Here is a 27333-nt window from a genome sequence, read left to right as displayed (position 1 = left end):
TCCCCATCTCCTTGAGATGATGGTCAACCTGCTGCAACCACAAGGCACGTGGTCATGCCTCATCAGCTACTCTCTCATCCTTGAACTTGCCAACATCCAGCCTGCAGTGCCCATTGGCCTCCTCCACTCACGAGACTCCCTCGCTGAGAGAATCTGGTGAGCAGGATCAGCGTCAGGAAAACGAGCCACATGTCCATACAGCCGTAACTGACGCTCACGGACCATGCAGGTAACAAATCTCATCCGAGTCTCTCTCAGCAACCGCTCGTTGGACACAAAATATGACCAGCGATAGCCAAGGATTCTCCGAAGAGACCTGCTACCAAAGGAATTAAGTCTCCGTCTCAGATCCTTGGCCAGAGTCCAAGTCTCGCATCCATAGAGCAAGACTGGAAGCACCAAGGACCTGAAGACTCGGACTTTCGTCCTCCCGCACAGGTACCGGCCGCGCCACACCCCATGATCCAGTGAATCCAAGACTCCCCAAGCCCGACCCAGACATCTATTGACCTCTGACTCACAGTCAGCAGAGACATGAATATCACTGCCAAGGTAAGTGAATCTCTCCATAACCTCAACATCCTCACCACAAACGGACACAGACAGGACAGCAGCATCCAAGATGTCACCGAAAGCCTGGATCTTAGTTTTGACCCAAGAAACCCGCAATCCCAGCGGCTCAGACTCCTCATTCAGCACCTCGAGGGCCCCTAAAAGGATATGTAAAGTCTCCGCAAAGATGACTGCATCATCTGCGAAATCAAGGTCCGAGATCTTGACATTCCCAAACGATGCACCGCAGCTTGATCTTTCCGACATCCTCCCTAAAATCCAGACCATACAAGTGCTGAAAAGTGTGGGGGCCAGTACACACCAGACGAACTCCAGTAACAACTGGAAATGAGTCAGAGATGGTACCACCACACTTCACAGCACTCTCAGTACCAGAGTAGAGTTCAGACATCAGATCGATCAGTTTTGGTGGCACCCCACGAAGACCAAGAATCCTCCAGAGGACATACCGATTCACTGAATCGAACACTTTACAGAGATCAACATAGGCTGCAAGCAGCCCCTGCCGAAACTCTCGTCTGCGTTCGGTGAGGACACGAAGGGCAAGGATACGGTCAATCGTTGACCTCTTTGGTGTAAAGCCCGACTGCTCTGGACGCTGGTGCTCAAGCAGATGGTGGCGAACCCTATCAAGAATTATCTGAGCAAAGACCTTGCCCGGCACTGAGAGCAGCATCACCCCTCGGTAGTTGTTGCAGTCTTGGCGATCACCCTTCCCTTTCCAGATAGGGACAACAAGGCCCCTCTCCCAATCAGTTGGGATGATGGCTGTGTTCAGTCAGAGCACAAAACTGCATGCAACGACACAAGTGCAGCATTTCCACCAGCCTTGAGAAGTTCAGCATGGATGCCACAGATCCCTGGAGCTTTACCCCGTTTCAACCGGTTCACCGCAGCCCGTGTTTCCACAAGCGAAGGTGGACCACAGTTGATTGGAGGGTTAGCAACAGGGATTGCAACACCCTTGACGTCCAACTCGACAGCTGGGGGATCAGCCTGGTACAACCGCTCAAAATAACTGGCCCAGCGGGCCTTCACTTCAGACACCTCTGTCAAGAGCTTACCACTCTCTGCTCTAACTGCAGTGCTCCGAGGGATGAGCTTGGATGAACGCAATGCGCAAATTCCCCTGAAAGCGGGACGAGAATCACCTGTCCATAGGTGATGCTCTACCCCCTCACAGATACCTCGCACATAGGCCTCCTTGTCCACCCTTAGTGCACGTACAGTTTTATACCTCAGCTCCCTGAACAGCTCAGCTCTGCCATTCAGCCTGGCCCTGTGACTCTGGTGAATGGTATCCAGTGTCCCTTGAGACAAAATTCTTCTTTGCCCTCCGGTGAGTTCCAAGACATCCACCGGCAACATCAAGGACGGTGGTCCTGAAGGCACTCCACAACTCCTCAGGACCCCCCAAAGCACCCAGACACCCCAAATGTCCACTCAGCCTGTTCGCAAACTCCTCAGCTACTCTCTCATCCTTGAGCTTGCCAACATCCAGCCTTGGCTGGGATGGTACGATTCTCCAGGATTCAAGGTGCAGCTTTAGAGTTGCTACAACAAGCCGGTGGTCAGTATTGAGGAACTGAGCACTCCGGTAGACCCTGCAGTTCTGGATCATCCTCCAGAGACCGTCAACGAGGACATGGTCAATCTCCTTTGCCACACCGCCAGCGTTGGAATACCAAGTCCAGCGATGAGCTTGTGGGTGCTGAAACCATGAACCAGCCACCCTAAGTCCATGACTTCTTGCAAAGTCAAGGAACTTAGTGTTACTCTGGTTCATAGTTCCTGACCCATAGGGACCAACACATGTCTCATAACCATCCCCATCAGTTCCAGTCGATGCATTGAAATCTCCCAAGACTAGAAGTGCATCTCATCTGGGGCACTAATCAACCATAAACTCGAGCGTGGCATAGAATGCATCCTTCACGGTGAGGTCACTCGCCTCAGTCGGAGCATAGACAGAGACCAGGGAAATGAAACGTAAGGAGTGACGAATCCTTATTCTCATAATCTGCTCGTTGACAGGTGTTACCTCAATTATCATTGGGGTCAGCTTATTGGACACAGCGACAGCAACTCCTTGAGTTTGGTAACCATCAGAGCGACCAGACCAATAGTATGTGTAACCACAAACAATTATCTCGCCACAATCCGGTCTCCGAACCTCAGCGATTGCTGCAATACCGATGTCCAAACGCTTGAGCTCAGATAATAACAGAGACAGGTGATCAGCCTCTCTTGGAGAGAGGACAGTCCAGGCACCCACCCGAAGGGGCAACCTCAGGTTAACCCAAGGAGACCGCCGTCTGGTGGACGACACCTCAACACCACTCCGACACACTCCCGCAATCTGACCCAGGGATGTTACCCCGTGGTTTCCCTCCTTTCAAAGATTGGGGGTCCCAATGGCTTTGCCCCAATCCCGTCATCCGGTGAGCTGCCCTGCGAAGGGAAGCTGCACAGGAGGTACTCTCACAGAGTGGGTTTTCAGGTTTGTTTTTTTTTTGCGTTTTTGTGTTTTGCAGAATGAAGGGGTTTACGGTGGCCGGAGTGCAAATCCTGCCACCAACCTCCTAATAAAAAAGTAACCCAACTGCAGGACGACGTCCGCAGACACAGTTCGGCACTAGATATGGATGGCCGTTGCCTCACAAGGAGCTCCTCTGCCCTTTGACAGGTTTTGTTTTTAATCGTGCTGGGTGTCCATATCCAAACACCCTCCTCACCAGAAAACCTGGTGGGGGAGATGGTTTAGTCGCCGACAACCCGACCATGAAACAGGTTAGTACAGGTTTACAAGGTACCTGTAGCAGGTCACAGATCTTACCTGACCTGACACAGACCCAAACCTACATAGACTGGGATATAATTCCCAAACGAATTAACCTGGTCATCGTTGGCTTGTACCAGCGGTAAACACTCGGCCGCATTACTCAAGATCTAATCAAGATAAGATTGGTCCATCTCCGAGGGCACGTTCCCCGGTCAGGAAGCCACGTGACCTCAAGTTAAACGGCAAATTAGGTGATGGACACAAACTCGTGGTTAACTGATTGGCGTTCATGGTTGTTAAGCAACCCACCGCACCACAAAGTTAATTGTGAGCGGTGGCCCCAGGTCCAGTTCTTCTGAGGAGAAACGAGGATTAACGCCCTCATAATACACTCCATACACGTGGCCGTAACATTAAATAAATAAATGAATGAATAAATGAGCTCAAATGCTTCCAAGATTATCCACGATCCCAGAGCTTTCAGGGACATGGGTGGCCCCTTGAACCCAGGACTATTGGTGAATTCCTCGTTATGCTATGCCAAGCAGTAATTGTTTGTTTGTTTTTTTCCAAATAAGGACTGTCCTTTCAATTCCTGGATCTAACCCTGCCTGCTGCACAAAAAAACGAAAATGCACAATCTTTGACAAGACATGAGCATGCAGAGCCACCTTGAATGCACCTGGAAATCATATTATATGTACAAGTCAAAGCTGCAGTGCCCCAAAACAGTGCCCTCAGTCCCATCGTATTACAAATCTTCATCAATGATCTCTCTGACCCTCTGGAAAATCCCTTCTCTTTGCTGATGATTCTTACCTCTGTCATTACTTTCCACATCCTTCAGAGAGACAATAGCCTCTCCTCAGACCTTGACAAAAAACACAAACTGGTCAAACATTTGGAACATGTCAACGCTGAGAAATCATTCTCACACTATCACTCTCTGAAAGGATCATGTGGCAAACCCTCCCATCTACTTTCTCAACAACCCTCTAAAAGAAATTCAGTCACTCAAACTCTTGGGTCTCGCTCTCAGTCATGATCTTTTTTGGGCAAGCCACATTACAAAATTGGCCTCCAAAACCAGTCGCCAATTGGGCATCCTCCGTCATGCAAAGCCCTTCCTTCGCACACCTGAGCTCCTATCCACCGACAAGGCTTTCATCCCAGTTCAATGGAGTACTGCTCTTCCCTCTGGGCTGGCACCCCTGCCTCAACTTGCTCAGCTTGTAACTGCGGAAACAAAACGCTTTCAACATCATTGGAATCTCTCGCAAGGAAGCTAGTCTATGGGTCAATCACTTCACCATCACCGACAAGTCGGTCGTCTGTTCTTCTACTGCCTCATTTTTTGGAATTTCCGCTCCATGCTTTGTCCCACCCCCCCCCCACCACGTATCTGGAGGACACAGGTGGTCTACCAGCAGCCCCCTCCTCATAAAACTGCCTAAATCCCACCTTTTTCCCCCCACCTGTGGAACCACCTTCCATTCTCTCTTCAATCTCATTCTTCCCTCTAACTCTTCAACAAGACAGTTTCTCACCACTACCTCAAGTCAGCCTCTTTCCAAAATTATGATCTTTTCCACACCCGTTAAATCATCCCACATTCCTTCCCAAATTTTTGCTTAGGCATCGATATTGTCCAAGCTTTGCGTTCTCCCTTACCCCACATCGTTGCTTGCATCCCTTTGTCCATCTCCATCTACATTCTCCCTCTGCTCTGCTGTTGGTGTTTTCCCCTTTCGCCTGCCCCTCTCTTTGTTGTGTTCTCATTTTGTTCTGTCATAGGTCTTCCACAAGCCGAAAGCATGCATATATAACAAAAAAAACAAAAACTATATACTCTCTGACGTCGCAAGATATGCCTCCACCCACACGATTACATCATTATACATACAGGTACCAAGTTTCATTTAAATCCCTGAACCCAGACTCAAAATATTGTTACGGCCATGGGAACCGAGTGTATCATGAGGGGGTTAATCCTCGTTTCTCCTCAGAAGAACCAGACCTGGGACCACCGCTCACAATTAACTTTGTGGTGCAGTGGGTTGCTTAACAACCATAAACGCCAATCAGTTAACCAAGAATTCCAGTGTCCACCGACTTACTAGAGGTCATGTGGCCTCCTGATCAAGGAATGCGCCCTCGGCGATGCACCAATCTTATCTTGATTAGATGTTAAGTAATGCGGCCGAGCGTTTTTCACTGGTGCATGCCGACGATGACAAGTTAATTAGTTTGGGAAATATAATCTCCCAGTCTATCGAGGTTCGGACATTGCTGGATCAATGGAAGGAAATGACAATCACGGACAGGTTGAAACGTCAACAAGGGATTTATTATCAAGAAAAATAAATAAATTGAAGGATTTTTATTTCCTTGTCAATTAAATGGATGAATTAAAATCAATCAAATGTTCGATCAACAAAAAAACTCAAACAAAAAAGGATTCAACAAGCAATTATTTAAAAAAAATGGAAAAAGCAGATGCTTATCACTATGCCTTCCTTGACAATTAAACACGATATATGGGTACCCATCAGACCATTCAGGGGGAAAAGAAATCCGGTCTCGGCTTACCAAGACAGAAGTCGTCGTGCGTCCACTAAAATAAACCAAAATGTGCGAGCATCCCTTGGTCTTCCTCTCCAAATGAGCTCTGCACAGCTTGGCTTGTTTCCACTGCCAGCACCCACCACAAACAGGCTCGAACACCAATCGATGACATGTCGTCACCCCCAGGAAGCAGGTACGCCAAGAACCAGGTACAGCAAGAGCAGGGTACCGAGCAGGAACAGTCCAACTGTCACCAACTGCCATTGCTGCTGTACCCAACCGTTAGGAGCCGTCAGCAAGGCAGTGCTGCTGTCCATTTTATATGCGACCTGTGCAGGTGCAGCCTCAAGCACGACTTCAGCCAAATCCAGCTTGCCTATTGGCGCATCGCTGCTCGGGACGTCCACCTGTCCATTCTCGTGGCCATTCTCTCCTAACCATCGAACGATATGCAACTCCCAATTAACACAGTCCTGGCTTACGACGCCATGTTCGGGATGCTGGACGAACGCCAGAAAGCAGCCATTTTCCAGAACAACCGAGCGAAAACATGAAGTACTCACAAAACGTCAACGGGCAATGATCACCTCTTTGTTCAGCCCGATGCGAATAAGAGACAGTTAGCGTCCCCAGAACTGCTGAACGGGGTGTCAAACGTCGATGGAAAAAAGGTGAGTCCTGAAGTAAATGATCCGAGACCACAGCCATGTTTGACCGTCAGAATGAACGGTCCAGGAAAAGCTTGCGATGTGTTAATGACTCAAATATCCTGCAAGTTCAATGTAAAAATGATAACCATAATAAAATGTGCAAGTAAATAGTGTATTTGCAAGCCAATGTGTCTTGACGGAAAGAGAAAAGAACGAGTATCCGTTGGGTGCAACGGTTATCTTATCGTGTGCACGAACGGTGAATATCGCTCACGCAGAAATGAAAACTGACGTAAAATCATACGTCATGTAAAGAGGAAAAGGTTATCCCATAGGAAAGAAAAGGAACCTGTTCTCTACCCTTCTCCAATGCATCAAAGAGTTATAATCCCACCAGACAAGGGGGTGGGTCTATTCTGAACATGCATTTATGGAAATAACGGTCTGAGGACCTGAATGTTGTGTGCATTACTCGGATCCGATTCACAACAATATGAAATAATTCTGGCTGCCAGACCATGTGTACGATCAGGTTGAAATTTAAAAAGTATTCCCCATTACTACTTGATCATACTTGTGATCTTTTACATCGATCGATGAAGCGGTTCAAAAGAAATTAATATATTTTAAGATATTCGTTCAATCCAATATGGCTGCCAGACCAAGTGAGCTATCAATTATTCAAACACCTGGTAGCCCCAATGCTTGGGGAACATGTGGGTGAAGTTTTCCTCGGATTTGTCAAGTCTTTCTGGAGAATAAGTTTTTCAAAATATATACATATGTATATATACATCATAGCTGCCAAACCATGTGACATATGACATCATATGTGGAAAACTTTTTGTTCCTCAAGGATAAGCGATCATACCTGTAAAGTTTTGCCGCGATCTGTTCAGCCGTTTAAGAAAATGATTTTGAAGGTTTTTATGTTAACATCAATATGGCTGCCAAACCACGTGACTGGTGACATCAATTTTTCAACCCCCATTCAATATAGCCCTAGATTATCCTTAAATTTTCACTGATCGGATAAAGCATTCGTCGTATGCAATCATGACATCATAACGAAGCCATGAATGGCATCAAAATATATATATATATATATATATATATATATATATATATATATATATATATATATATATATATATATATATATTGTAATCACTCGTTTCCCATGGGGAGTACTTCACATGTGCCAAGTTTCAATTATATTTCCATGGTGCGGTATCGGAGATACAGAGCTCCAAACTTTTTCCTTTTTTCCAACATGGATGCCACACCACATGACTTATGACATCATAATCATTAAAACACTCCACATGAGTAGTCACACCTCTGGAGAAAATTTTGTGTCAATTGGATAAGGATATTTTGTGCAGAGAAGAGAGAAAACAAGAAGCGAATACTTCGATATCACACGGCTGGGGGCAGTAAAAGGTTAAGAATGATGAAACAATTTTGCAGTTATAAAATTTAAATGTAGACCATGGTGAATTAGCATGCATGATGGGAAGAGTTGTGACGTTGGACAAATTTCTATTTATAGCCCTCAGATCAAAGGGACGTACGCGGCCATAAGTGTGACAGAAGACACAGGAGAGAATAGCCAATTATATAACAGTGCGATGTAGCTGCGCTGTAATCAACACGGATCCAGATCTTTACCAAAAACGAATCAAGAGGTCCTCATCACACACACACCAAAGCTGTGGACCAAGGTTCGGCTGAATCAGTCATATTTATTACACATTTAATTGTTAAAACGTTACAACAGGATTTTTTTTTGGGGGGGGGGGGCGGGGGATAGAGGGAGGAAATATAAGAAATGCAAGGGGGATGTTATAGAGGAAAAAGGAGGTTTAGCAGAGATATGAATCGAAGGGGGAGAGGTAAGGAGGCAGCAAGTGAGGTATCCAGCCATAGAGGAAATAGTATGGTGCTCACGAGGATGAACAGGGAACAGAGAGTGTTTGGTATGGATGGGGAGGGCGTCGTGTGGCGGAAAGGGGAGGAGGGGGGGAGGGTTGAATTTGAATTGAATACGTGACCAAACGAATGAATTTATGATCACAATAGTGAGAGCGGATTAACAATGGTCATTGTGCATTTTGAAGAACATGCACAACCTTTGTGCTGGGCATGCATTCTTCCTCTTTCCTTTCCTGCTCCATTACGCTGGTTGGGAGAAAAAGATGCTGCTACAGATCCACCAGCAACCTTAATCGCTTTATCTCTCTCAAAAAAAAAAACAACTTCTGGGCTGCAAACTGATGGTACTGTGTAGGCGAGGTGCTGCACCATAGAGTACCTCGGCTGCAAACTTGTGGTACTGCGCAGGCGGGGGTGCTGCACTATGGAGTACCCCAGCCCGTTAAAACAAGGAAGTCACATTTTCTTCACCATAACAATGATAACCGGCTACACGAAGGCAAAAATGCAACAAACCACAGTCTGTCTGAGAAACTACAAGTAAAGTGTTGAGGCATCTGTGAGACATTGAATCCTTCAGACTTAAATTAAAAATATATATATAATTAAATTCTTAACCGTTAACGACGTCATCCTCAACACCCACCTCCTCATGACAGCCTCCTTCTTGGGCTTGGTTCGCTTCTTACGCGCCTGAATGGCGAGGACTGGCACATAACATGAGGGAAGAGGGAGGGGGGAGGAGGACAATAATGAGGAAACGAGCCGTGAGCACATGATTACACACAATTAAACGGAAGGCAATCACCAGCTCGTGTAATACACATGGTGCACGTCTCGGAGAGAAACGGGGCCGACATCGCGGCCCATGAGCGGTTAACAAAACGCCAAAAGAGATGTGAAACGTCATGAGAATAAGGGAGAAGGTAACAGGCCTTACCCTTACGACTGCTCATCGTGATTAGGCGGGACAGGCCGCTGCGCATGCGCACTGAGGCCCTTGATACCACTCGGCTGCAGGTTCGCCGAGGTCAGAGGGCAATTTAAAAAGGAAGGATTTTCGTTCGAAACAAACAAGGTTTAAAAAAAATTTTACTTCACACAATCAATAATGTTTATTTCATCAGACGCCGGATAATGACGTTCAGTATGTTCCGTCAAAGAATGAGGTGATTTAGAAAAAAAAAAATGAATGAAAGAAAGAAAGAAAAACGAATGATTGAAAAGAACGAATAAATTTTATTTTATTAAATTAAATTAAATTAAATGGGTGACTTGTGAGGACCTTTCTCATCAGCATCATGATCATGAATTCGTCCAGGAAGCTTTTTTTATATAAATAACAGCTGTGGGGAAGTGTTATGCTGAACTCATGTGTAAATGAGGCTCTGAATGTGTGCCTTTGAAGTCCATTTGTTTATTACCCCCCCCCCCCCGTTCAAGACCTTGTGTTGTCAAACAGAAGCTAGCCGACTTCAAGAATGCTTTAAATCACTACTACTACTACTACTACTACTACTACTACTACTACTACTACTACTACTACTACTACTACTACTACAACTACTACCACCACCACCACCACCACCACTACCACTACCACTACCACTACTACCCCTCCACATGCTAAGGGGCGTAGCGACCCCCTTTGGGGGGAGGGGGGTTGACCCTTTTTACACTTCGTTCCCTTGGGAAGGGGGGAGCGCAATGTTGGAACAAGAATTTGTAATTTGTTCAGGATGCCGGCGATGACTCGCATACTCTTCACGAAGGCCACTGTGTAATCTTTAACTACCAACTAATGCCAGCAGACGACATGCCCAGTTTAACAACCATACAAGGGACGGCACACACACACACACACACACACACACACACACACACACACACACACACACACACACACACACACACACACACACACACACACACACACACACACACACATCACCCTCTCCTGGGCCGCATTAAAGGCAGAGCAAACAAGGCCAGGGCCAGCAAGATACCCAGGGCCCCCAATATATAAACAATAAAAATAAATTCGATGAAAAGTTTTATAAAAAAAAAAAATAGTCAGACCTCGAGGTGTGTTACACTACCAACTGGAAGAGCACTCAAGGAGTGCATTCCTCCAGCGGGCTGAACAGTTTACAATTTGTATCCTACTGCTATAGGCCACATCTGGATCCCGACCTGAACCCAAATCGAATCGGCTGCCCGATGTTGTCACAAGTCGTCCACAATCTTTTGAGATATCATGTACACAAACAGACAAACAGAAAGGGGTGAAAACATCACTTCCTCCACCTTCGGTGGTGGAGGTAAATATAGTATCCGGATCTGGATCTTCAACAAAATCGAATCAATTCTTCCTTGTCACACACCCAACCTACCCACCAAACTGCGTCTGAATCCATCCACAACTTTTTGAGATATCCTGTTCACAGACAAAACAAGCTCAAATGAGCTAAGATCCTCGTCCTCGTCATGATGACGTCATAAAAACGAATATGACGTCATTGTGATGTATCAGGTTTGCGATAAACAACGTGAGTAAGACTTAGAGATCCTCCACGAGGATCTAAAAATGGTTTAAAATGTGACCGTAATTGCATTTTTGGGGAATTTAACCTTTTGACCCCGCCCCAGGATGCAGGACCAAAAATGATACTGCTCTTGCACATTCGTGCCATGTGGTGATCATAACTACCAAGTTTGGTAAATTTCTACCCAAACTCTTAGGAGGAGATAGCGTGATGGACAGACAGACAGACAGACAGACAGGAACCAGTGACAATATCCCCACCGCCCCCCCCCCCCGTTTTTACCTTTTCTAGAATTTAAATTCAAGTCCATCCGTCGGTCTCCTATTTCGACTTCGTCTCAGCCGCTGGGCCGATCCAGCTGAAATTTTGCAGCAACGTTCCTCTCCTGACTAGTAGCAGGGATTGCAAAGCTGGTTCTGGTCATTTGACTTTAAGTAGGTCAAAATGGCCGACTCAGTAAATTCCTTCAAAAATCCTCTTCTCCAGAACCACCAGTCAGAATGCAATCAAATTTGGGTTACAACATTAGGCCAGGGTAGGGATTTTAAATTATGGAAGTCATGCTGGTCACGTCACTGGAAGTGTGTCAAAATGGCATCATGCAAATTCCTTCCAAAATCTTCTCCTGATCCACCAGTCAGAATGCTACCAAATTTAGGTTACAACATCAGGCCAGGGTCGAGATGTTAAATTGTGGAAGTCATGCTGGTCACGTGACTGGAAGTGTGTCAAAATGGCATCACGCAAATTCCTTCCAAAATCTTCTCCTGATTCACCAGTCAGAATGCTACCAAATTTAGGTTACAACATCAGGCCAGGGTCGAGATGTTAAATTGTGGAAGCCATGCTGGTCACGTGACTGGAAGTGTGTCAAAATGGCATCATGCAAATTCCTTCCAAAATCTTCTGATCCACCAGTCAGAATGCTACGAACTTGGGTTACAACATCAGGCCAGGGTCGGGATTTTAAATTGTGGAAGTCATGCTGGTCACGTGACTGGAAGTGTGTCAAAATGGCATCACGCAAATTCCTTCCAAAATCTTCTCCTGATTCACCAGTCAGAATGCTACCAAATTTAGGTTACAACATCAGGCCAGGGTTGGGATTTTAAATTGTGGAAGTCATGCTGGTCACGTGACTGGAAGTGTGTCAAAATGGCCGACTTGGTCAATGTTTGGGAAAATCTTCTTCTCCAGACCCACCAGTTAAAGTGCTACCAATTTTGGGTCATTAGGACAGGGTCTTGATGTTAAATTGCGGAGGCCATGCTGATCACGTGACCAGAAGTGTAACAAAATGGCGGAAGTGGAACAAGCTTCATCATCCGTGATGTAACAAAGATTGTTCACACCATTAAAAAAACGGGGTCTGAGGTAGTCTACGGGGGGGGGGGGTTGCCCCCAAAAGAGGTATTTGCTTTCTTCTCAGAAACTACACACACAATTCTGATGAAACTTGACTACCACCTTCATCATATCACCCGTAATGTACCAAAGTTTGTTCATGGCATCAAAAAAAAACATCCATAGATATTGACTTTCTTCTTCTCCATTACATATTTTGTGGGTCATCCATGCCTACCAGTGGTTCCCTCGTTATCTTATCCAGCCGTTACCAGGTGAGTGCCCAGGGGTATTGCTGCTATATTTTATAAGCCTTACAGGCTGTGGTACTCCATTGTTTCTGTTCTGTTTCTTTTTATTTTCAAAACGCATGGGGATAATGATTACTTGAAGTACTAAGACAAGTAAGTGTGTGCATATTGTGGAATAGCACAGGGAGAGTGGTTAAATGAAAGCGAGATGGCAAGCTTATTAAAACAGGCATTATGCTTCAGCATTTATACAGTAACAGTCAGGGGAATTACCAATAGCAGAAAGTCTCTATCAAGTTGGTGAGAAAAGGCTTTTACAGAAGATCCAGGTGGGAGTGGAAGAAGTAAAGAATCAGCCAGGAATTAAGCGAAGAGGAGCTGAAGCTCCAACACCAGATAATATGCACCCTTGAGTATTGAGGGAGGTGGTGGAGCAGATAAGCGAGATGTTAGCCGATATCTTTTGAGTAAGGACTCATTTGAATTAGGACTCAGGATAAGTACCGGAGGATTGGAGAGTAGAAAAATGTAACACCGTTATTTAAAAAAAAAAAATAATGCACAGAAGAATTGGGGAACTACAGACCTGTTCATTTTAGTTCAGTTATGGGGACGATGTTGGAGCTGATGGTTCCCACAGTATAGTCGTGAGCAATCCGTCTCGTCGAAAGCAGTCAGAAGGGAACTTCACAGGGCGGGATACCATAGCAGGATTGCTATGCACAAACTGCTCATCACAGTTGGTAACACCCGTTTGCAGGTCTTGTGGTGCAAGAAAACTCGGCAATGGACTGCTGGGAAGTAGATGAATGTGATATGGTCTATGCCTATGGTCTGGTGAGTCATCCTTCACCGTGTTCTCCACTAATTGATGCGTGCGTATGTGGTGACAGCCCTGGGACCTCTAGAGCCAGGAGTGCCTGGTTCCAACAGTGAAAGTTTAAGGCAGTTCCACAACTCTCGTGGAAGAGTTAGTGCGAGTACGCTGAATGTATCAGGACGCATTGGGACAAAAGGAACAGGAGAGAGAGAGAGAGAGAGAGAGAGAGAGAGAGAGAGAGAGAGAGAGACAGAGAGAGAGAGAGAGAGAGAGAGAGAGACAGAGACAGAGACAGAGACAGAGACAGAGACAGAGACAGAGAGAGAGAGAGAGAGAGAGAGAGAGAGAGAGAGAGAGAGAGAGAGAGAGAGAGAGAGAGAGAGAGAGAGAGAGAGAGAGAGAGAGAGAGAGAGAGAGAGAGAGAGAGAGAGAGACACCAACGTCAAAGTTGAAGACCAAGATAGAGGGAGACTTGGACAACCAATGGGTGTGGGGAAGGATGGGGGGGGCAGAAGAGGATGTAGGGGGTGGACAAGATGGATAGAGAAGGAAACTCTCAGGAGGGAAAACTGGAAATTTGGAAGGAGTAGGGATTGGGAGGGGTTACCAAGGGTATAAAAGGTCATGGTTTTTGATTGGGGATGATCTGAGATGGTGGCCTTGAACAGCCATATTTCCATCTTCTGTCACTACGACTGACCTCAGATACATGAAGCTACTCACTTTCTCCATGTCTTCACCCAAAATCTTAACACTTCCAGCACAATCCTCTTCCCTAGACTCAAACTGACAATCTGTATATTCTGTCTTGAGTCTTTGATCTACTGATCTTCATATAAACCCTTATCTTCCAATGGTTTCCCTCATTTCTCCAGATACTCAGTCATATTATCATCATCGCTACCATACAATTCAATGACCAATGATGGCACTTGCTTCCAACCCAATGATGGCAGTGTCTTCCTGGGGTCATGCAATAGCATTACTTAATGGAGATTGGCAAAGTAGCTCATTGTGCTAATATAATAGGATTTCCCATATACTTCACCTGATGTGCAGTCATGTTTGGTCGCATTAATATGATTTGCATTTTAACCTTTTACATTTGACTTTCTTGATTGTCACATGTCATCCACGGTAAAATTACCATGTTTGTACACAATGATAGTTGTATATCCATAATTCACTTTGTTGTTTCAAATCCCTTATGAGTGTGCACATGCATTATTCGTGCGAGTTTATTAACCCTCTATATTGTCCTTGAACCCTACCTTTGTCCCTCAACCCGACTCTCGGTCATCAACGCTACCCACCATAATCACGCCCATGTTGTGTTGTGCGTCCTAGACGAGGTGATCAACCTTTAGTGGTGAGTAGAAGTCCATAACTTGATTTTCTACACCTGCCGTACTTAATGAATGCCTTGTTATTTAATATGGTTAATGTTCTTGGCCATAACCCTTCTCAGAGTCTCTTTACCTCTGCCACCGAAGGTGGATGGTGGTTACATTTTCACCCCTGTCTTGTTTGTTTGTGAACAAAATATCTCAAAAAGTTGTGGACAGATTCAGAGGAAATTTGGTGGACAGCTTGGGAATGTGACGCCGACAAAATGATCCCATTTTGGTGAAGATCCGAATTTGGATTTGGTGACAATTTTAAAAGTGATTCTTCACCATTGAGGTGACAAGGCCCCAAAACGACATAGGCCTTTAGTGGGATGTCTCAAAAAGTTGTGGACAGATTCATAGGAAATTTGGTGGACAGCTTTGGAATGTGACGCCGACGAAATGATCCCATTTTGGTGAAGATCCGAATTTGGATTTGATGAAAATTTTAAAAGTGATTCTTCACCATTGAGGTGACAAGGCCCAAAAACGATATAGGCCTATTGCGGGATGACTCAAAAAGTTGTGGACAGATTCAGAGGAAATTTGGTGGAGAGGTTGGGAATGTGACACCGACGAAATGATCCCATTTTGGCAAAGATCCGAATTTGGATTTGGTGAAAATTTTAAAAGTGATTCTTCACCATTGAGGTGACAAGGCCCAAAACGATATAGGCCTTTAGTGGGATGTCTCAAAAGTTGTGGACAGATTCAGAGTAAATTTGGTGGAGAGCTTGGGAATGTGACACCGACAAAATGATCCCATTTTGGTGAAGATCCGAATTTGGATTTGGTGACAATTTTAAAAGTGATTCTTCACCATTGAGGTGACAAGTCCCAAAAACGATATAGGCCTATAGTGGGATGTCTCAAAAGGTTGTGGAAATATTCAGAGGAAACTTGGTGAGGTGAGTTGGTTCGGTGACGAGAACAAGGCGATTACATTTTAGTTCAGGTCCGAATCCAGATCCGGCCAATCAGTGGGATACAAAACGTCATGTAAACGAATGAAACAGGCAGAGGTGGTGTGCTCTCTCTCACGAGTGGCCGTTTCTAGTTTGACTTGTGTGAGTCGTCCCCCATCGTACGGAAACGTGTTGGGGACGGTTAAAAGTTCAAATATGTTTGTACGAAATAAATATATGGACCCAATGGGAGGAGAGGGACGTGGCCGGTGTCCGCGGGGATTCAGATTGTCGGAATTTCAGAAGAGTGGTCCGTAAAACAACAACAACAACAAGAAGAAGAAGGTGGGTGTCCACGTCAGTGGTCATGGCGGCGGTGGAAGCGACTGGGAATGGCAATGAGACTGCTGCTACTACCGGTACAACTACCCGGACGAGAGGTGTTCGAAGGAGTAACGAAGGCTTTGCGCCGATTCCGGCTCATGTGGCTGGGCTGGTGGAGCGGGAGTTCGCAGGTAACGCGGTTTCTCTGCGGAGAAGATTACCCGAAGTGCTGGCGCGATTGTCGGCGGAAAAGGCGCAGCTTGAGGCCCAGGTACCGAACGGACGGACGGACGGACGGACGGGTCGGTGTGAACCGCGTGTATCCGTGCGTGCGTGCCGTCCGTCCGGGCCGGGCTAACTTCCCAACGTGCACCAGGTGGTGACGGCGTCCAGCGAGGTTCCCCGCCTCGTCCAGCGAGCCCTGCTGGGGACTGAGGACGTCGCTCGAGCGACGCAGGAGCTGCAGGAGCGACGCAGTCGTCTGTCCGATGACGTTCACGACCTTGTGGAGGAGCTGCAACCCTGGTTACAACTGTTGGAAGGACCGGTGGCGGAGGTGGAGGGGCTTGAGAAGTATCTGTGTTACCTCAAGTGGATCTCGTGGGTGGAGGAGCTCAGGTTCGAGTTTTGCTTGATTTTGTCGTTCTTGGGGGGGAAAACCTCAAAGTTTAATGGAAGGAGTACATATTGGAATGTTGTTGACGTGTTGGTGAGGAGGACACCGAACTGGTATAACACAGGTTGTGGTTTTCATCGGTTTCAAGGCCTTGTTACAGACCCGCCTGTTGTCCAACTTAACCATTGGGTTTGCTTTTCACCAAACCGAGATGTGCTTGGGTCCGTGTGGAGATTAAATACGTTCATTATTATTCTTACCAAATTGTACTACTGTTAGTATTGTTTGAATTGATTAACATCAGGTTTGTTACAATGTTATCGTTATTTTGTACGTAGAATGCCGTGCCGCGGAAGGACAGATTGAGCTGCCTTATACACCTCAACATGGCGTGCGTTCAAAACGTGGGAATTCTTCCTGGTTCTTTGTAGTTAATTAGACTAATCAACTCAGGAGATCATGACGATCATTTCAGTGGATTACATTCCACATTAGAAAGCTCCAGTGAAACTGCACACATATATATACACACACACACCCCCCTCCTATATACAGAGACATGACAGAAGTAAATCCATCCATCCATTGGGACCATACTCTGTGCAGAGCGTCGGTGTTGCCTAAGCAGTCTCCTTAGCTATTGGGCAAAATCCTGGACGTGTCGCCACTCCGACACAGGATACCAGCATGTTGGCACTCATTTTGCCGACCTCGGAAGGAATGACAGGCAGTCAACCCCACCTGGTATTAATTCAACAGATGAGCAGGATTTGAACTCAGGATCCTAGGATCCCAAGCCCACTACCGTAGCCATGAGGCCAACGCCATGCATACTACTTCAGACGACGCCAATTATTCTCACCTTATTGCGGGTCTGCTGGGGTAAACGTTTTTTGGCCCCAAGTCACGGATGAATTGCTGGCCAGGCCTGATGTTCGACTGCACAAGTTAATGGGAAGACGAAAGCAGTGATAAACGAGCGGGGAATGGAGTTCAACGCCTAGATTCAAAGGTAGTTGGTTTTCCCATCAGAGCTTCTGGCTCATGATGCAGGGAAACCAGGTTAGAAGTAAAGAGGAACCATGATTTTTAAACAATTTATTGATTGAACATTAAAAGAACATTTGATCCATTTTAATACATACACGAGTATTTTGTAGATTTGCCATTTGCAGATTTCGACACTTTTACTCTTTCAGACATAGAAATAACGAGTTCTGAAATGTTCTCTTGTGGGATTTCTACCCATGATGTTGGTTTCCTGGAATTTTTCCGCACAGCTCGATCCAATATGGCCCAGAGGTATTCAATGGGATTCATGTCAGGAGACTGACTTGGCCATGGAAGTCGCTTGATCCCATTTCTGTCCTGCCATTCTTTGGTCTTTTTTTTTGCAGTGTGGCATGGAGCTCCATCTTCCATGAACAGAGTGTTGTTTTTGACCATCTGACCAGTGGAGAAGATGGGGAGAAGTCCATCCTCAAGGATAGAAATGTATATCGTAGAGTTGATGTTGCCAACACACTCCACAAGCTCTGACCGACCGGTGCTCCAAATTGATCCCCAAACCATCACTGTAAATCCACCGTGTTTGACAGGTGGCTGCAATCGGTTCAAAGAGAACTCTTGACTGGGAAGTCTCCAGACCCATACGCGTCCACTGTCAGAAAATTGAGTAAATTGCGACTCATCTGAGAAAATGTCAGTTTGCCAAAACTCCAAGGGTCTGGTGGCCATCTCGTCAGCCCACTTCTTTCTCCTTTGATTGTTGGCTGGTCTAAGAGGAGGTTTTCTCCTCGCTGCTCTCCCACAGTTGCCCAGTTGATGATGGTACCGCACGGCAGTTCTTGAGCTAACTTGGACCTCTTCTGCAATGGCGAGTTTTCTCAATGGACCGCTTGACAGCTCCAAGACATCTTTCTGAGGCACCAGATCGACCGGAACGGGAAGCTGTGGATTCCTTGCCTTCGCTGGTGAATTCCGCTAACCGCGGAATGCCAAGGTTCTGACCTCTCTGATGCTGGCTGACTCCACCTTCCCATTGGCCAACAATTCGTCCTCAATGAAAAATCTGAAAATTTCTGTGCTCCCTGGGTTCGAGGCATAGTTAATTGTCATACAAGACCCAGGAACTCGTTTCTGCAAAGAAATACTCGAATATCAGTACAAATCATTGAGTAAAACTGCGTTACACAGATGAAATGAAGAAATTTAAAGTGTCTATTTACTTCTTCCATGTCTCTGTACAGACACACACACATACATGCATACAATAATAATGTGGTGTATCGGTCAGCTGGCAACCAGTTACATGTCCGTTGGTGGCAGACTTCCCAACTTGTCCTATTGACAGCTGGTGACGAGAATTTTTTTTTTCTCTCCTTGATTCTTCCTTTGTTATTTGAACAACCGAATGTCTTGGGTTTGACCTAATTATTAACCTAGATGTTGAGAAGCCCCAAGCGTTTGCCTTTTTGCCCCCCCCCCCGCCCCTGATGATGTCAGAGATGGGTGGACATTAAAATGAGCTCCGTCCTACCGACCGACCGATCTGTCCATGTACTTTTGTGTAGTCGAATGTTGGTACAAGCGTGTGATATTTAAAAAAAGACGTTGAACATTTAGCTTTCGTATATCAGACATCTATTCTTCGTGACATTTCTCTCAATGCTTCAGTTGTTGATACTCGTGTGGCGATGACGATTGTACAAAATAACTGATCACCAAAGTAGTAGTTGTGTTGAGGGATTGCTGAGGAAACCCTTTACATGTACGTGAAGGTGTTAGAATGTTTGCAAATAAAAATTTTGATTTTTTTTTACAAAATTGTGACTGTTCTGGATTTGTGTTGCTTGGCTGAATTGCACGTGAACCTGTGTGACAGTGATTCGATCCAGCAGCATCTCATGACGAGCAGCATCACCGAGGCATTAAGCAAGCTTGTGTCATTGTCCGAGCTCGACCAGCTGCTGAAGCCTTCATCGTGCTCCCACCTTGTTGCCTTTGTGAGATCCACGCTGCTTTTCTGGCACAACATTCTGTGCGTAAAACTGACAAGGTTTGTCTGGTGAAGTAGCCGTCTTCTTTTCATTTTTCCAATGGAATGAACAGCAAATCCTGGTCTTTGCAAAGCTGGTGGTGTGCGTACGTGCTGTATCACATGTATGACATGTGCGTGCGTGCAGTGATTTTGAAGAGGTATTGAAACAACTGAAATGGCCTTTTGTGGGACCCATGCAGCTTCAGTCGTTACCAGCTGGGCCTTCGGCCGGGACGGGGGCATTGAGGGCGAGCCTTGCTGTTTTGTTTCGTCACCTGCTACAGCTGCAAATACCGTAATCGATATTTCTGTTCCTGTTCGCGACACATCTGCATGATTCGTTTGTTAACTTGCCTCTCTCTTGTTTTTTTGTCTTCATGTTGCCCTTCAGTCTGATGCATTTCCTCTGGCTTTGTTGTGAGCATGCTTTAACCTTTAAAAAAAAAAAAAAATTTTTGAAATGACTAACATTTTGATCTGCATTGAATTTGGCTTTTTTATTACTTTATTTTGTAAAAATAAAAATTTCTATATAACGTTGAGACTCATGGGAGAGATAGGACACAACAGCACAAAAGAAATGCCAACAGCAGGACTGAGGGACAAAATCGACAGAGACAGACAAACAAGGGGTGTGGGTAAGGATTTGGGGTCAGGGAGAATACAGGGGGTGAACAAGATGTATACAGAAGCAAACTCTCAGGAAGGAAAATCTAGAAATTTGGGGGTGTGGAGGTGGTTTAACGGTGGTAGAAAATATTGTTTTAGAGGAGGGAGGAGACGTGATCTGAGAAGGTGGTGAACAGCTGTCTTGAAAACCTGGAGGGAAGAATGACATTGAACAGAATGTGGCAGTTGGTATGACAGGTGGGGAGAAAAAAAAGAGGGATAAATGAGTGGAGGTGAGCAGTAATTCTGGATTTGGAGAGGTTCACCAGAAGGAAGTTGCTGCTGGACTGCCTGTACCCTGCAGAAACCTGGGGTGGGGGGTGGGGAGTGGTGGTGGAGCAAAACACGAAGAGGGCAGAGGGTGCAAGACCAGACAGGAGGCGGAGGAAGACAGAGACCACCGACCTGTCTGCAATTGAAAAATCTTCGTGTTGCCCTCCAGTCTCTGGGCCTGTCCCAATCTATGGATAGGCCCACAGACTCAGCTTCTTCCCAGGAGATTCCAATGATCTTTAAGGCCTTGGTTTCTGTGTCATCAAGCTGAGTAATGTGTGAGGCAGGGGTGCCAGTGCATAGGGGAGAGCAATATTCCATCAAGCTCCAGATGAAGGCCTTGTAGTTGGATGAGTTTAGGTATTTCCTCCAAATTTAGAGCAGGGGGGGAGGAGGCGGTATAAACAACAAACAAAGCAGTGTGATGAAGGACTCTTCTAACACCCCTCCTCCTCGAACCTCCAAAACGTTTACATTTACACTTGCATTTACTTGCATTTTACAACCCAATGAAGCGGCTACTCGATTACTTCTTCGTGACGTTTGCACTTTGACAAAATCAGCATTATTCTTTTTAATAAGCCAGTATTTAATTTTAGAATCTCAAGTCACCTCCCATCCAAAATCATGATCTTTTCTACACCCGTTAAACCACCTTCACCCCTCCCAAAATTTTGCTTACATATCCATCTTGTTCACCCTTTGTGTTCCCCCTTCCCCTCATCGTTACTTGCATCCCTCGTTTGTCCGTCTCCGTTAACTTTCTCCCTCCACCTTGCCATTGGTGTTTTCCCTTTGCAGTGTTGTGTCTTGATCTGTTCTGTGTCCTCACTCTTCCACGAGCCTCGACCATGCATAAATCCCAAAAAATTAATTAAAAAAAAAAAAAACGTTGGCTTGTCCATATCGATGTTACAGCATAGGTTTCTGTTTGTTGCATTTCCTGTCAAGCTTGAGAATGTTGCAATATTCCTTTGATTCTGCAATGAAAACGTACGAGAGAAACCCCGGAGTAGAAACCCGGCTTTATCGAGAAATTTACAGAAACTCGTGACCAGCAGTGCTTTTACTCTGATTTGTTCAGGAAGTGACGAGAAATCATGGATTTATAAACAGTAAAAACGACGTGCGAATGTAAGAGTCCAGTCTGAGAAAGACAAGCAGGAACAAAGATGAGATAAATTTGCCAGAAGCGGTTATTGAGTCTTTCATGAAATTGAGGGGTGGGGAGGGGGTGAGTCTGGTTTATAGAGAGAGATATTTTATCGATTTCAAATGTGTCGGCAAAAAGTCCTGGCATGGAAACGAGGGTGGCAGAAGTGCTCCATGCTGCTACTTTGCACGAATGGGAATGCTAAATTGAGGATGCTTGTTAACAAGTCTGCATGGCGTCAATCCTCCATTTTGCTCCACCCCAATTTATTCTTGTGTGGGTAGGGAGGAAGTTGTGAGCAAGCAGAGTGCCCTACCAGATTCTTTCTGGCTCCCAAGCCTGCCTCCCATTGCGCTGCCTTTTCAGCTCATGCTCCGGCCACTCCAGAAACGGTTTAAATACCATTTTTATGGAAACAAACAAACGAATGCCATTGACAAGGTATGCAGGTTTTGAAAGAAGGGAGGGGTGGGGTGGGGTTGGGGCAGGATTTGTTGTTTATTGTTTACATTTCACCAACTTGTGTTCAGGTTTTCATTGTTTTCCCACTGCTGGTTTCTGTGAAGCATGAGTGCGCCAATCATTCCGCCGATACTGCAAGTATTCCAGTGGCGTTGACTCTCTCTACCCACAGCCGGAGTGGTACATGACGCAGGTGCTAACTTGGATTGGCAATCACAGCACATTTCTGGAAATGGTGATTCAACCCATTTTGACGAAAGAAGACATTTTGCTCGATGCTAAGGTTGGTCTTTTCTGCAGTTCACTCTCAACTCTTTGAAACTACACTTTCTGGATATCGTATGAATGAACACAAAAACTTTTTTGGCTCTCCCATTTGAGCAGACTATGATAAATTGTATGCAACACACCCAAAATTGATGAGAAAACAGATGTGAAATTTGTGTTGTGCTGGAAAGACCGAGCAATATGACCGTCTGCAATAACACAATCAATCAATACAGTACGATATGTAGGCTGCTGCAAGTATTCCATATCCTGTACAACACTTTGAACATTACGAAAGTGTTGCTTTCCAAGTGCACTCCAGTCATCGAGTACAATACGCCACTGCACAGTCTAACCCTGGTAACACTTGGCACGCCAGTCTGACTCCTATCATATGACTCGTGCAGTTCAGTGCACTGTAGAGCATGTGGAACTGTTGAAAGGAATGTAGGGAAACGATGCTTAAAACTTCCTGTCCATTGACCCCAATGCACCTTGTGTATTTGAGCAGGTTCCACATGACGGTAGTCTCTAATAATGTGATGGTGTTGGTTAATGGAACGATGTGAAACATTAAGGAACGAGAGAGGTCATTGGACACAATACTCCTTGCAATGCTCAGGTATATACCTCAACTTTAATAAAATAACCAGACGACCCGTGAACCCGTTGGGTTCCCGTTGTGACAGCGGCTGATGAAAAAAGAAAAAAAAAAAAAAACATTTCAAAAATAAATAAATAAATAAAGCTCCAGTGAACTATACCGCTGAGGTTGTTTGCATTGATCAAATTCTCCCGAAGAGTACTTGACTGAATCGGGAATTGATTTTTTAAACAATTTTTTCGTTGCCCGATTTTAACGAAACTTGATACTGCACATCGCAGGAGAATGATGAGTAAGGTGGCCCTAAAATTATTGTGCTACCGTGTACCGTTTTGGCTGTATTTCGGGAACATACATACATACATACATACATACATACATACATACATACAAGATGAGAGTTTTAGTAATATATAGATAGATGATTTTAAAGATTATTTTAAAACGCCGGAAGTTTAGTGCTACTGAAGCAGTTTCATACACCTCCATTATACACTGTATAAGACGACGTTGAGTCACAGCTTCGGAGATGGAGGCTTTATCGATCACCACAGAAAGCAGCATCATTCGGCATCGTTCATTGCCATATCGGCGTCCTCTTCTTCATGCCGATACCGCACCCTCTCATGCCATGCCCACCACTCAGGGGATGTGCTTGAAGGCTCCTATTACATACATACACCCGATATAACTTGTCCATGCACTGCAAAACTGGAGGTTTTTTGGAAATATTATGAAGGCAATTTGTGTTCTGCAGTGTTAAAGTATATAATTAAATTTAAATAACGGTTTAAAGAGGTTTAAAGGCATATAATTAAATTAATTTGTTTTTACCCATTGTCTGTTACATCACCCTATCTAACATGTTGCAATAGTACTCCATGCCTGTTGTTTGTGTCCTTTATAACATCCTTAAAAACAGCAAGTTTCCTGTTCGGAATGATTTTCAATTTCGTTTGGCTGCCCGACAGGCAGACAGAGTAAAAATGTTATGTCACTCCTCTCCGGACATGTGCGATCGGGACAAATTCAAAGCCAAATTACGGTAACACCGCAAAATTGTCTTCCTATTCATATTCTGATTCGTATTCAATTTAAATAAGTTCTTCCTCAATCATAAACTGATAATACAGACGGACGGATGGACGGACAGACATGAACCAATTGCTTAACCCCACTTTGCACTTCACATGCATGGGGTAACATTGACTATGTGAGACAAAGAAACTCGCAGTGCGATACAAGGAACGTGGACACATGAGGCCATTTGGACCATCATGCCTGTGTTTTAACTCTGCCCCATTGATTAAATTTGTTAGTTTCTGAGGGGGGGGGGGGTTGGGCAAGGTAAATAAAAAGTTTAAAAAACACGATAAGTGTAATTATAGATTCCATTACTTGCAAAGGTTATGGAGATGTTCAAAGCAGAGCACTGTGCACAAGCATGTGGCCAGGAACCATACGGTGCATTCACAACAAAGATGTACAGCAATTGCATTATGCATAGTTGGATATATGTACCGTATGTACATAATGATGTATGTCATATACATATGGTATATAATGGCCTCAGCATCCCCACTGTTGTAGCTGGGGCAGCACTTGACATGGAAGAGTTAAAATCTGTCCATAGTTTGTACTTCATGCCTCCTCCTTATTTGTACTTTGTTGCAGCAAATTAAAATATAGATAATATTCTGGTTAAGAATACAACTTATCATTAAAAACAAAAAATCTTCAAATTCACAAACCGTTTTTGTTCATTTTTTTTTTTTTTTTTAAACTAACGAAGGACCCAATAATTACAGACAGGATAATTCCCCCTGAATTACCATATTTTTTTTTAGTAGCTTGTAATACCTCTCCCACTGGGAGCAATGCTATGATACATATTTCTATAGAGTTATTACAGTTTGCAAAATCGAAGATTTTTCAATATATTGGTTTATAGTCGATTTTGTCTGTCTGTCTGTCTGTCTGTCTGTGTGTGTGTTTGTCGCCTAGAGGTCACAATTTAAATCCGATCTTCACGAAACTTCACCACATGGTCTAGTTTGTCATAAAAAAATAGAAGCCTATTCTTTTTAAGGCCAAAAGGTCGACATAGGCCAAAGGTCAACAACTTCGGTGAGATTTCTAAAATCCGCAATTTTCATCCGATTGTCTTGAAAATTTGAAGAGGATTTTTATTTCACGTCACTGAATTCAACCAGTGAATTATTTTTGAGGTCAAATTTGTTTTATGGATTTTGCAAGTATCGTGCGCTGCACGACGTCTTCTTGTTTTAGGTGTGGCCCGAGGCTAAGTGAACTTTTTTTTTCTGCCTAAAACCTTCCCGTGCACACTTGAAGTACAACCACCAGTTTTCAACTCATTACTACGTCCAGTGGTTTATGAATATATAAACTCAAACACACAAACAGACACCTCCAGAATTATAGTATGATTCGTCGTTTATTTTCATTAGATTTTTCTGTGCAACATTATCCTTACTAGCATAACCCACGCTCTGCGCGACATGTTGGGGTGGGTGTGTTTGAGAAAGGAACTGATGCAGAGTATCAGTAGTAATTTTACTTTAATGCAGTAAGTGGAATACGATTTCACTGTTTCAGAACCATTTTATTTACTTTTTTTGTACCATGCACCTCGTATGGTCTTTGAGATAATGTAAGCCGAATATCACGTTACTCGAGCGCAGAACAAAGTCGAAGATAGCGCGACACGAAACCACAAACTCGGAAATAATATATAAGATTAGTCCCCTACCAGTTTCACCGGAGGGTACTATATTTTTGCTTACTGTCTTTCCATCCGTCCGTCCGTCCTACTTGTTGTTTTTCTGACTTTTTCACCCCCCCCATACACTTTAACATATTCAACTGAAACTTGGTACATGGCTTTATTATGATAAGTTTCAGAGCATTTCATCAATTTTTCACAGTTATGCTTTTTTAAAAAAAGTTATGCTTTTTAAAAAATCCCATATTTTACATGGGTCGGTGTTCAGCTGCCGACTCCACCCCAATAAAATCATGTGCTGCCATTGCATGAAACGGTACAGATCGGTAGGCCTCAGACCTTATGCCTGCATGTTAGTCCATGGCCCAGTGCAATTGGAATGATCCCAGGTATATCACGACGATGTATTATATGTGCACATAAACTGTACACATGTTTTTGCTTCATGTATGTACATCAGGTTATTATTAATATGAAACGGGAAAAGCCTAAAAACAAACGAAACGATCGGCCTGAGCGTGCGTTAAAACAAATGCATTTTTATCTCCGGTTTGTTATCCTCGATGTCTTTATTGGTTTCCAGTAAACGAAAGTTGCCTTTCGTTTTCTTCATTGGGACCGGTAGGGGACATTTATTGCAAAGCAATTCTCGCTCTTGTTTTAATTTGTTGCAGGTGGAGTTTTCTCGAGGCCTGGTCATGCTGATGTTGGAGAAGCTGGCCTCTGATATGCCCTCTGCCCTGTATGATGACCAACTCTTCTGCCACGTTGTCGATGAGGCGCTGCAGTTTGACCGTGACCTGGCTGCCCGTGGCTATCCGGCCCACTACCCCCGAACATTGCACGTACTTGCGGAAGATGCTTGTAGGCAGAAGTGGCTATCTGTGGAACGCAAGTGTAAGCAAGAGGATGTTCCTTGATGTGTGAATTTTCATGTGGGTTTTCTGAACTTTTGTTGATAATCACTTTTCTATGGTCCTTTGGTGCCAAATCTGGGATGGGCTATTATGTGATGGATGAATGTATGATGATGCCAGACTTGTGCTAATTAATGGAATATGATTTCTTACCATACGAGTCATTCACTTGCTCATACCATAGCAATAGCTGCAGCTGAGACTGTGTATGAGGAGTTGAACAATCAAGCAGCATAGTCAAGATGTTATTACCTCTGTCACCGAAGGTGAAGGGGGTTATATTTTCACCCCTTTCTGTCTGTTTGTTTGTTTGTGTACAAGATATCTCCAAAAGTTGTGGACAGATTCAGATTAAATTTTGTGGACAGGTTGGGTGTGTGACCACGATGAATTGATTCGATTTTGATGAAGGTCCGGATCTGACTACTGGAATTTTTTGAGTGATGCTTCACCAATGAGAGGGCGAAACTGATATATAGCACGATATCTCAAACATGTATTGGGTC

The 27333-nt window shown here is 44.6% G+C and overlaps 2 protein-coding genes across 6 annotated transcripts in view; one reads left to right on the top strand and one right to left on the bottom strand.

Moving 5' to 3' along the window:
• Nucleotides 1–9597, bottom strand: part of SRPK2 (SRSF protein kinase 2) — a 115797-nt gene extending 106200 nt beyond the window's left edge. For 2 of the 4 annotated variants that reach the window (XM_085894986.1, XM_085894988.1), the window contains exons 1-2: nt 9446–9593; nt 9152–9212 (exon numbers count right to left, since the gene is read on the bottom strand). In XM_085894986.1, coding sequence (XP_085751112.1) covers nt 9152–9212; nt 9446–9491 — 107 coding nt within the window. In that variant the 5' untranslated portion in view covers nt 9492–9593. Of the gene's footprint in view, nt 1–9151; nt 9213–9445 lie in introns of all 4 variants that reach the window. The other 2 variants (XM_085894989.1, XM_085894987.1) reach the window with 2 other exon arrangements.
• Nucleotides 9598–15932: 6335 nt separating this feature from the next.
• The window catches only part of RINT1 (RAD50 interactor 1), a 31443-nt gene continuing 20042 nt past the window's right edge, over nt 15933–27333 (top strand). The window contains exons 1-7 of one of the 2 annotated variants that reach the window (XM_085894984.1): nt 15933–16274; nt 16460–16701; nt 19584–19757; nt 19885–20034; nt 22119–22275; nt 22469–22579; nt 26585–26807. In XM_085894984.1, coding sequence (XP_085751110.1) covers nt 16152–16274; nt 16460–16701; nt 19584–19757; nt 19885–20034; nt 22119–22275; nt 22469–22579; nt 26585–26807 — 1180 coding nt within the window. In that variant the 5' untranslated portion in view covers nt 15933–16151. Of the gene's footprint in view, nt 16355–16459; nt 16702–19583; nt 19758–19884; nt 20035–22118; nt 22276–22468; nt 22580–26584; nt 26808–27333 lie in introns of both variants that reach the window. The other variant, XM_085894983.1, reaches the window with a different exon arrangement.

Source organism: Eptatretus burgeri, chromosome 9, assembly GCF_056783735.1.
Source record: "Eptatretus burgeri isolate ZD-2024b chromosome 9, Ebu_testis_v1, whole genome shotgun sequence".
Lineage (NCBI taxonomy): Eukaryota > Metazoa > Chordata > Myxini > Myxiniformes > Myxinidae > Eptatretus > Eptatretus burgeri.
Note: the sequence above shows the minus strand (reverse complement) of the source record. Positions and strands in the feature narration are given on the sequence as shown.